The following is an 11,635-nucleotide window of genomic DNA, read 5'->3' as shown; positions in this document are numbered from 1 at the left end:
AAGGTAAAAGTATGCCATTCGGCTCTATCGCAGCACCAACACAGGGGATTGTTAAGCGGAACATACGAAGCAGGAGAAAGGAGATCAAGAAAATGGTCCAGAATTTACTGATGAGTCCCAATGGAGGGAAGGGAAGCAAAGAGAAAGATCAAGGTATGAAAAAGATTTGGGTGTGGGTGACGGTCTGAAATAAGAACAAAAGAGTGTGGTTGCAGTTAGTCATCAGATATGAGGAAAGGTGATTTTAGTTGGGGAAGTAGAGTTTCAAAACCAGCGAAGTCATTAGGGTGGGAAGCGGAAAAGTAAACTAAAACAAAACTGTGATCCTGCGGCGAAGATGTGAATAACTGCAAGGGATATTAGTTTGAAAGGGAGGTAGAACATGCAATGTTTTTTTTTATGAAGAAATATAGAGACAGAAAGGGAAGAGGGAAATGTGGGGAAGATACAAAATGGTAATTGGAAATTGATACAGGAGGATGTGTTTGCATGGAGCAGGAGCAGGGGACGGGGTGTGTTGGGAGGGAGCGACAGGAATGGGTGAAGGAACATGAGGATGAGAGGCGGATGTCGGCTGTGTTGAGGAAATGGGAGCAGAGACACTGGACGGTGGATGAGGGATAAGCGTGTGGTTTTTTGTTGTTTTTTTTTTGGTTATGATTAGTACAGTTTTGAATGTATTCAAGTGAGAAGGAGTTGGCTAGGAGGTCTGAAAACAAAGGTTTTCCTTTGAGGTGGGGGGAGGGGAGAGGAAACAGAGGAAGAGATTGATGTAGGAGAGGATGGGATAGAGATTGAATAGTTAATGGTTACAAAAAATAAATGTGCTAGATATCAAAGGTCATATAACCCTATAAAGAGGTTTAGAAGTAAAAAGGTGATGACTGAATGTGCTACACTAAAAAGTCGTATAACAGTTGAGAATAGTATAGCATTAAATGGACAGAGAGGTAATAATTAATAATAACTAATGATTTAATAATTTAATTTAATTTCATTTGTTACAATGGATATTCTTGATGTGACATACTGTCTGTTTCATTTTGCTTCTAAATGACTCCCTGTGTACAAGAAATGGCCGGGGTTACCATCCACTGGCGGCGAGGGATTTGAACGCAGGTCAGCAAGATTGCTAAACGAGATCGCTACCGCTGCACCACACAGAGGGTGAGTAAATGGGATAAGGTGGGTATTAAAGGGTGATTAGATCAAATTTGTCAGAGGAAACAGTGTGGGACTCTGGATGTCAATAGGGCAAGGTAGGGGGTTAGCAAAAGTAGAAATAGGGTTAAGGGCGGTTAGATCAAAGAGCAGTTTCAGATAAAATGTCAGGAAGGAGAGAATCCAGGGAAGGGGGTTGTTGTTACAAAAGCGAATCACACGTGTATCTAGGAGGAAGCGAAAGGGAATACAGTGAAGAAAGGGGAGATGATGATGAAGCAGGGCGGAATCGAATATGTTGGGAGGGAGTGGGAGGAAAGGGGTGGACGGGGAACGTGAATAGAAGGAGGATAGATGAGGTGTAGGCATGTTTTTTCTGGGTCATGATTAGACAGTTTTGAAGTGGGGAGGTCTGAAAAAAAATTCTTTCTTTCTTCTTTTATAGAGGGATGGAGGAAGAGGATTTAGGAAAGGATGTGGAGTGAAGGACAGCATTAGAGTAGGAAGTCGGCTTGCTTCCTGTCTGGCCTGGCAAGTTTGAATCTCAGAATTGCCACCTCAACAGCCCTTATAACATACATTATGCGTGATTGTGCAGACTGATCGAATGTGCCCAGTTGGACACAGAGGGCATCGAGATGTGGAGCGTCAGTGTTCGGCAGGGTGGCCTAGACGTCAACAATTGACACTGAAGGGGTGGGGGAGTTTATGGTCAGACAGGGAGAAACTCCGCTGATATAAACATCATGGGGAAAAGTAATCTCGGCAATACTGGAGGGGGACTGACGGTGGCCTCTAAGGTGTAGCATTGTACCTGATACTGGATAGTCAACAAGGCAGGCGAGTAAGTGTTCTCCAGTCTGACTCATCCTTGTCACATCTGCCGAGAAGATGAAGGCATTTTCGGTACAAGTATAGAAGGAGAGATGAATAGGTTTGTCAGTGAAGTCAGTCAGAGTAGATAAAGCTTTAGACTGGGATTCGGATGTAACTGACAAGGCGGGAGCAATCGGGGCGGCTGCGGAAGGAAACTTTGTGTGCTTGAGTTGTCAGAGTAAGGGGCTGTAGAGCGGATCACAAAACATTGAAGTCAGTTGAAGCCTCACTGTACCTAACAGGGGTACAAAATATTTATTACTGGCCATGGGGAGGAATGGTCCACCCCTCAAGGTCCTCTTGAGGGGTAAGGGCTATACAACTAAAATGGGGAATACCATGCCCTTGACTTCCCTAAGCTGTTCATGACTGGCACAAAGTCAGCCTTTCAAGCATTCAACAAGGTTCTCACATCTTTGGAAGTGGATAGTAGAAGGGTATGGAGAAGAGAAGGAAAAGGAAAGGGGAGGAAGAAAAGACCATGCAAAATTGGATGAGGCGAGGGCTGAAGCCCAAAGTAGGGGTGATCCCAACACTGAACCCCTAAGCCCCCCCCCTACGACAACAGGCATGGGATTGGGGAGTAGAGATTGGAGTGTCTGGATTTAAAATTGCAAAAGAATTTAATTGGGAGGGGATAAAAGTGGGAATGCAAGGATTAGGAGGATGACATACTGGGGGAGAGGTAGAAACATCCTAGGGAGAAGGGGGATGGGCAGAGAAAAAAACAGCACTGGAGTAGTATAACAAGAAAAAAAAAACTTGTTGCTGTGCGTCTTGCCCGGCCTTTTGTATTCTTTATTTACTGAAAAAATTCTCTCGCATCAACATCTAAGCGGTGTATTCAAAATACAATAATAAGGCGAGGCTTGGGGTTGAAACACCAAGGTAAGGAAGTTTTTCGGTTTAATAAGGCAATGTCTGTGGATTTGTAGAATGGTTAATGGTCAAAACAAATAAATGTGCCAGAGATCAAAGGTCATATAGCATTATGATGAAGTATTGTCACAAAAAAGGTAAAAATGAGTTAACAATTAGGATAAATGGACAGAAGACGGGGATGAAAAAGAGAAGGAAAAGGAAATGGGGATAAGAAAAGAACACGCAAAATTAGTTGAGGTGAGGGCTGAGGACCAAAGAAGGGGTGATCCCCTACATTGGGCCTCTGTCTCCTAAACTCCCCCCAATGACAACAACGAGCAAGGGATTGGGGGTGGCCTTCTGTAAAATAAGGCCAAGCTTGAATCTGAGAACTGCAAGGGATTGGGGGTGGCCTTCTGTAAAATAAGGCCAAGCTTGAATCTGAGAACTGCCACCTCAGACTCAAACTTTTAGGTTGGACAGCCCCTATAAAATACATTGAGATACCACAACTGGTACACACGTGACTGAGCAGAGCTGTTTGCATGAGCAGGCTAGGTACATAGAGGGCAGAGTGCTGTGGACCACAGTGTTTGGTAGGATGGACAAGATGCAAACATTTCTGACAATGACAGGAGGGTGGGGCAATATGGTTGGATAGGGCAGGCCTTTGCCAATATAAACAACTTGGGGCAGATCACATGTTGACAGGGCAATCTATAGGGGGGACAGAGTTTTAAAGGGTGAGTAATAGTGAAGTCAGTCAGATAATACTTAAGCTTGGGATTCACATGTAACTATGGTAAGGTGGAAACATGGCCTATTTGTTTTTGGAGACATTGTTGGAGGATGGGGTTGTTTTCAGAGTAAGGGGCTCTACTTAGGGGCAATCAACATAATCGATTATCTGGCTTAATAGACTACAATAGTCATGTTATCATATACATCATATATAAAAAAAAAATATAATAATAATAATAAAAAGATAATATAGCAAACACAAAAAGAACACTTGTCAATAAGCATCGTGGAATAAAATTAAGCTATAACAAATCACTTGACTTGATGGGTATCATCATGTCATCCCACAGCAATATTAAAAAAAAAAATAAAATAAAATAGAAAATAATAGAAATTTATATGAAAAGGTAAATGCAATACAAGAATATAAGCTTGTATAGCACCGTGCATGAATGCAATAACTACTTTTCATAAAAACCCCGCACTGCATAGTTACTAAATGAATACAAGTTTAGTTTTATGTAAAACAACTAAAATATCATAATATCATAAACTTATATTCAAATCATATTTACCTCAGACTAAGTTTTTAAACTATATAACAATAGATCTTTTACATTCTTTTCAATTTACTATTTACTTTTTTCCAACTTTGTCAACATATAAAATACACATCATAAGATACCAAGAGATATTGTGAATGGTACACACTGGGACAAAAATCAAAGATCCATTAGATTAGCCCATTAGCTGCTCATTAGATTTTTGCTATGACAGTAAAAATCTAGATCAGCCTACAGTGCAGACTTTGGAACCTATAAAATATATCACAAAAATGAGAAAAGTATACACACAGAAAAATAGTTGCAAAACATACAAATTGGAAAAATTTATTCCATTTAAGACTACAGACTCAGGTGTTTCCTCCATAAACCTTGCTTTTCTTTAACAATTGGTTAGGTCATTTACATTATTAAAACAAAACTCAGTATATCAAAAAGCTATTTATAAAGTTGCATGTCCCTCCTTACCTGCCTGTTAGTGTATTTATTTCTTGACTTAACATGAGAAAGCTGACCATTTACAAAGTTTTGAGGGGCAAAAATGAATAAAACATTCTCTTAATAAACTAACAATTTTAGTGAAATCCCAATATCTTCATTTATCTCTTCAAAATATTTAGATTATGAAGATGAATTATCAACCAGCAACAGTAACTATAAAAATAGTAAAGCTGATAAATGGCTTTCACTTATAACTAAATTATCTTGACTCATGTGTACTATACATTTTTACATTTTTTGAAGCCAAGACATTCTGAGAAGCTGTTATTTTTATTCTATGCTGATTGGTCCTCATAATTTGTACATGTGGTATCATTTGTTTAGAAAAAGCAAAAAGTAGGAACTAAAAGAAAGCAATAACTTTTATGAATTCTACTTGATAGCAACAGATAGTCTATGGGTCAGGGGAAAAATAAATAAATAAATAAATAAAGTAAATAAATAAATCTTGAACACCAGCCTTTAAGCAGGCCTGAAGAACCTGAAGCATTGAACATTTTCATTAAACAATCAGTCAATGCACTCAAAAAGCATACAAGAACTATATTACAAGAGCATATCATACTTTGAACTGTTGAAAAAGGCTAAAACAAATATCTAAAAATACACAAATAAATAAATACATAAATAACAAAAAAGTCTTCACAAACTGCTCCGAACCTTGAGGCAGTGCAAAGACAAAATCTCAAACAAATAAAGGACAAAAATAAAAATCAAGTTTGGCATAAAATTTATATTCAGATGAAATAAAGATAACTATGATATGGAAATGTCAAAACTTAATACAAAGGAAAGAATAACAGGGGAAGCTAATGTCTGTTAACTTTTTTTTCACATAAATGGAAAAGGCCAGACCTTACAATTTTAACAACAAAGACTCCCAAATACAAACATCCCTTAAATGCTATATATACATCACTGTTACAGGATTTGGGTTGTTACTATTTAAAAAGTCAATGAAAAACAAATCAAATAATGGTAAGAAGAAAAGGCAATAATAGAGAATTACAAAATAATAACAATAAAAAAAAAAATAATAAATAATAATATAAAAAAAAATTACATACAGCCAAAGAAAGACAAAATCAAGATCCCTGTAAAACAGAACAGCAAAAGAAAAAAGCACAGGAACAGAAGATTCGCAGTTTCGTCGGGGTGAAGGAGTCAAGTCACAGCCGAGAGAAGACAAGAATGATGAGCTAGTGAAAGGCATGGGCATCGATGAGCATTGGGGTCGTCCTACTGTTGTTCTTCCTCTTCCTCTTCGTCCTCATCCTCATCCATCTTTGGGGGTGGAGTTGTTATGGGCCGGCGAAACAGTAATATGTGCGGCTCTGTTGGGTGGACGAGATGTGAGCAGTTGGGTTATTGAAGCATTTAATAGGGAAAATGTGTTTATGTATGTGTGTTTGAATGTGTGCATGTAAGACTAAAAGAGCTTTCATTTTATGCAAAAATCTAAAAAATAATAATAATAAATAAAAATAAAAAATTAAATAAAATAAAAAAATAATAAATAAATAAACAAAATAAAATAATAATAATAATTTTTAAAATGTAAATTTTACCTACTGGTGAGGAAATATGGGACCCTCTCCTCTTTAAATAGTAAATACACTTTTTTTTTTTTTTTTTTTCTTATTGCAAAATTTTAAAAACACAAGTAAAAGGTCTTCAATAGAGGCATTTTTTAAGACTAACCAGAACAAAATCTATGCAATCATTACAGAGATATCTTTCAAACTTGATTACCTCAAAACTAGGTTTTGGTCGATAGGACTTTGCAATTTTCTACGTAACACTTTAGTCATCTTGTTTACAGGCAAACATTCCCTTTGATACAATAATTCAGGCCAAGTTTCATAAAAGCCCTATAACTGAGAACTTTTCTCTTAATATTTCAGTAGAGAGTGGAATTGGGGGTAAGGGGGGGGGGGGGGTCAGGAGTGCAAGCCGAGAGCAGAGAGCTGCCTCCATTGGCATGGCATGAATAGCTGCCATCAGGAATATGGACCTATCATCGCCTTGGTGAGCAATCACAACATCAATGATCTTATGCACTAATATACCATACATGATATAATATAAAATTGATCTATAGAAATGATTTCATTGTATTAGTAGTATTTATTGGTCAAAGTTGTGAACATTTCATTATGCTGTGACAATATAGATACAAAAAAGCTCAATGTTTAATTCAGTGCTGCCAGGTATGGTATGTATGTACATGCCATGCCCACTGTGAGTCTAGTTTCTTAATTGTCTTTACACAGAGATGGCTAGTCCTTAGTTACCAATCCCTAATACTACCTATCTCACCTGTTCACCCTGGTGCTTCAATTTTAGACATTTTCTTTTATCTGGTAATGACAATAACATTAAAATAATTATATCTATAATAATATATCAATAGCAAGAGAGAGAGAAAAAAAATAAATAAAATAAAATAAAATAAAACTCAAGGAGAGGTCACATGGCTGACTAATTGACTACTTGATGGCTAAGCAATTACAGAACCATCCGTGTGTGCACACATTACACAAAATAATACTATAGTGAACACTACATTTTTTTAGCAGCACGGTGTTTAAATAAGAAAATGACCTAGATGGCACTTTTTTCTAAATGATACGTTTACAGGCATGACCCCTTTAAAACAGCTCTTTTTGCTTTAAATAAACTGCATGCAGTGGCATGCAATCATACCACAAGGATCTCCGTAGGAACCAAAAGCCTTCCTAACCTTCTATCACTGGCTGTTGCCTTTCCCTAGCCAGGGCCCCTCCCCCACACCCCTTCCAGCCACTAGCTCTCCTTACCTAAAACAGTCCTTTAATAGACCTCAATTCCTGTATAATTACAATGATTTTTTAAAAAAAAAAAAAGTTTAAAAATTGGGGTTGGGGGGGGTTTTGGGGGGGGGCCCCCGGAAAAGGGCCCCCCCAAAGCCCCCCGAACAGGAGCTTGGGCCCTTTTTCCTTTTTGGCTGGGGCAAAAAAAATTTAAATTTGATAAAAAAAAAAAAAAAAAAAAAAAAAAAAAAAAAAAAAAAAAAAAAAAAAAAAAAAAAAAAAAAAAAAAAAAAAAAAAAAAAAAAAAAAAAAAAAAAAAAAAAAAAAAAAAAAAAAAAAAAAAAAAAAAAAAAAAAAAAAAATGGGGCCTATAAAAGGGGGGGGGGGGAAAAAAAAGGGGGAAAGGGGGAAAAAAAAGAAAGGGAAAAGAAAGGGAAGAGAAGAGAAAAGGAAGGGGGAAAAGGGAAGAAAAAAGGGGGGGGGGAGGAGGGGGGAGAGGAGGGGGGGAAAGGGAAGAGAGGAGGGGGGAAAAAAAATAGAGGGGAAAAGCAAGGAAGGGGGGGAAAAAATTAAAAAAAAAAAAAGGGGGGAAGGGGAGGGGAAAAAAAAAAAAAAAAAAAAAAAAAAAAAGGAGGGGGGAACTGGGGAAAAAGGGAAAAGGGAGGAAGCAAAAAAAAAGGGGTGGGCAAAAAAAAAAAAAATAAAAGGGGAAAAACAAAGAGAGGGAAAAATAAAGAAGGTGGAAAAAAAGGGGGGAAGGAATTTTAAAAAAAAAAAAACGGGGAGGGGGGGAATAAAAGGGGGGGAAAGAGAAAAAAGGGGGAAAAAAGGGGAGGATGAAAAAGAAAAGGAAGGGGGGAAGGGAAAAAAAAAAGAAAGAAGAAAGGAAAAAAAAAAAAAAAGAAACCCCAAGGACATCATAAAAAAAAAACCCAAAAAAAAAAAAAAAAAAAGAAAGGGGGGGGGGAAAAAGGGAAAAAAAGGGAGAAAAAGGAAGAGGGATAAGGGGAGAGAAAGGGGAGGGGGGAAAGGGAGAGGGGGGGAAAAGGAAAAGGGAAAAAGAGAGAAGAAAGGGAGAGACAAGGGGAAAAGGGAGGGGAGAGGAGAGAGGAGAGAGGGAAAGGGGGGGAAGGAGAAGATGGAGAAGGGGGAGAGGGAGGGGGGAGGGAGGGGGGAGGAGAGGGAGGGAGGGAGAGGAGGGGAAAAGAGGGAGAAAGGGGAAAGGAGGGGATAGGGGGGGAGGGGAGGGGAGGAGAGCGAGAGAGGGAGAGGAGAGGAGAGGGGAGGGGAGGAGAGGGAAAGGAGAGGGAAGGAGAAGAGAGAGGGAGGAGGGGAGAGAGGGGGAAAAGAGAGGGAGAGGAGAAGAGAGGGAGGAGGGAGAGGGAGGAGACGAGAGGGAGAGAGGGGGAGAAAAGAGGGGAGAGGGGGGGGAAAGAGAGAGGGGAGGGGAAAACGAGAGAGGGAGAGGAGGGGAGAGGGGGAAGGGGGAGAAAAGGGGGGAGAGGAGAGGAGAGGAATGGTGGGGGGAGGGAGAGGAGAGGAGAGGGGGAGAGGGGGGAGGAGAGAGGGAGAGGAGAGGAGGGGGGCGAGAGAGGGAGAGGAGAGGAGAGGAGAGAGGGAGAGGAAGGAAGCGGGAAGGGAGGGAGAAGAGGGAGGAGGGAGGAAAAACGGAGGGAGATGAGAGGAGCGAAGAGGGAGAGGGGGAGGAACCCGAGAGAGGGAGAGGAGGGGAGGGAGGAGGAGGGAGAGAAGAAGGGGGGAGAGAGAGGGAGAGGGAGGGGAAAGAAGGGGGACGAGAGAGGGGAGGGGGGAAGACGAGAGAGGGAGAGGAGGGGAAAGGGGGGGAAAGGGAAGGGGAGAGGAGACCGGGGGGGGAAGGGGAGGGGAGGGAAAAAGAGGAGAAAGGAGAGGAGACCGAGAGAGGGAGGAGAGGGGGAAAAGAGAGGGAGAGGGGGGGAAGAGGAGGGAGGGGGAGGGGAAAGGCAAAGAGAGGGAGGGGAGGAGCCGAGAGAGGGAGGGGGGCCCGAGAGGGGAGAGGATAGGAACCGGAAGGGGGAGAGGGAAAAAGGGGAAAAAAAAGGGGGGACCGGAAAAGAGGGGGGGAGAGGGAAAACGAGAGGGGGAGAGGAGGGGAACCCCGGGGAGAGGGGGGAGAGGAGACCAAAAGGGAGAGAGGGAGGGGGGGAAGGGGAGACCGAGGAGGGAAAGAGGAGACGAGAGGGGGAGGAGAGCGAGGGGGAGGAGAAAGGAGAGGGGGAGAGGGAGGAGAAGAGAGAGGGAGAGGAGAGGGGCAGAGAGGGAGGGGGGAGAGGAGACGGAGAGGGGAGGAAAGGAAAACGGAGAGGGAGAGGGGGGAAGAAGAGGAGGGAGGGGAGAGGAAGAGGAGAGGAGGGGGGAAAAAAAAAAAAAAAAAAAAAAAAAAGGGGGGAAAAGGAGAGGAGAGGAGAACGAGAGAGGGAGAGGAGAGGAGAACGAGAGAGGGAGAGGGGAGGAAAAGAGGGGGAAGGAGAGGAGAAGGGGAGGAGAGGGAGGAAAGAGAGAGGGGAGGAGAGGGAGGAGAGGGGGGAGGGGAGGAGAGAGGGGAGGAGAGGGAGAGGGGGGAGGAGAGCAGGAGGGAGAGGAGGAAGCAGGGGAGGGGGAGAGGAGAGCGAAGAGGGGAGAGGAGAGGGAGAGGAAGGGAGGAGAGGGAGAGGGAGAGGGGGACAGAGGGGGAAGGGGAAGGGGGGGAGAGGGGAGAAGGCGAGAAAAGGGAGGGAGAGGGAGAGCAGGAAGGAAAGGAAGGGAGAAGAGGGGGAGGAAGGGGAGGGAGAGGAAAGGGGAGGGAGACGGAGGGGGAGGAAGAGGGAGAAACCCCCCGAGAGAGGAAGAGGAGACGAGAGAGGGGGGGAGAGGAGGAGGAGGAAGGAGGGGGCGAGAGAGGGGAGGGGGGAAAAGGGGGGAAGGGGAGGGAGAGAGAATTATTCAATTATTTTTTTCCAATAATAGGGATAACCGAATTGCTGTTTGGTTAATATTTGGCCTAGAACAGACTAGAACAGACTACCTAGCCTATGGCACAATACAAACTTTACCTGTTATGAATATAAAAAAAAAAAACTATAATTTGATAGTTCGTTGATATAAGTTCATAGGAGGAAAAAAAAAAAGCCCATAAAAAGGATTAAAAAATCTCTAGGGCATTAGTGGTGTAAAATTTATCTACCTTTTAAACGACGACAACAGTACAATGCAAAGGTTCCTCTGCCTTGAACGTGTAAATACAATATATAAGAAATCTATATATTTACATCAAATACCACGAACTGCGACTTCACAACATCATTTTAGCCCAAGTTCCATTATTATTTTTTTAAAAAGTTGTCACTCCGAATCCCAACTGCCTTTTGTCGTTAAAAAAAAAAAAAAAGGAACACGTGAACTTATCACAATAACACAACACGTTTCCTTCCCTCCTTGTTATTAACACCTATTTCTCCCCCTTTCTATCCCTCTACTTCATAAAAAAACACAAAAAGTCACCCCTTCCTTCACTCACCTGTACTCGAACTTCTCGTCGTAGTACTTGTCTGAGTAATAAATCCGGTGAGGCATGGCGGAGAGAGAAAATAATTTAATCGGGGGCGGAAAAGGGGAGAGATGAGAGAGAGACAGCGCGCACGGACCTCCTGCCTCTCGCTCGCTCGCTGGGGAGTTTAAACCTGGTCGGAGATTTAAATTCGATTCGCGCGATTCTGATTGGTCGGGGGGGTTTCGGAGTCCATTCGGATCGGCTATTCTGATTGGTGGAAGGGGGTTTCGGGGTGGGGGCGGGGTGTTCGTTCGGTTCCGTGATTCTGATTGGTTAGTTGGGGATCGTTGGGGTTGGGGTGGTAGGGGTGTTCGTTCAGTTCCGCGATTCTCATTGGTCGAGGTGGCGTCGCGCGCCGCGTTCGAATCCGGTAGCTGATTAGGAGAATGTTCTGGTATGTTTGGTTTTTGCGTTTTATGTCGGCAACTTTGTGAAAGTGGATAATATATTTTATTTAAAGGAGAAACGATATGTTTTTTTTTAAAATGTACGAATATAAACTTTAAAAGTAACGTTTTCTAGTTTTAAAGATTTTAATGAACCCCCCAAAACCCCCCCCACACACACCCCCA

General features: G+C 42.1%; 1 protein-coding gene across 1 annotated transcript; it reads right to left on the bottom strand.

The window, feature by feature from the left end:
* Positions 1 to 5,423: 5,423 nt before the first annotated feature.
* LOC119578432 (cyclin-dependent kinases regulatory subunit-like) lies at positions 5,424 to 11,202 on the bottom strand. The gene is made up of 2 exons (XM_037926016.1): positions 11,031 to 11,202; positions 5,424 to 6,069 (listed from the first exon to the last, which is right to left on the bottom strand). The coding sequence occupies exons 1-2, from the start codon at positions 11,084 to 11,086 to the stop codon at positions 5,943 to 5,945; spliced, it is 183 nt and encodes a 60-aa protein (XP_037781944.1). The 5' UTR covers positions 11,087 to 11,202; the 3' UTR covers positions 5,424 to 5,942.
* Between the last annotated feature and the right edge of the window lie 433 nt (positions 11,203 to 11,635).

The sequence above is a fragment of the Penaeus monodon genome, chromosome 11 (genome assembly GCF_015228065.2).
Source record: "Penaeus monodon isolate SGIC_2016 chromosome 11, NSTDA_Pmon_1, whole genome shotgun sequence".
NCBI lineage: Eukaryota > Metazoa > Arthropoda > Malacostraca > Decapoda > Penaeidae > Penaeus > Penaeus monodon.
Note: the sequence above shows the minus strand (reverse complement) of the source record. Positions and strands in the feature narration are given on the sequence as shown.

Bases quoted from the DNA above. Each gene is read 5' to 3' on its own strand.
- LOC119578432 (XM_037926016.1), bottom strand. From the start codon at position 11,086: ATGCCTCACCGGATTTATTACTCAGACAAGTACTACGACGAGAAGTTC. The intron at 6,070-11,030 runs GTGAGTGAAGGA...AATGCTTCAATA, and splicing joins GACGAGAAGTTCGAGTACAG to ACCCAACTGCTCACATCTCG.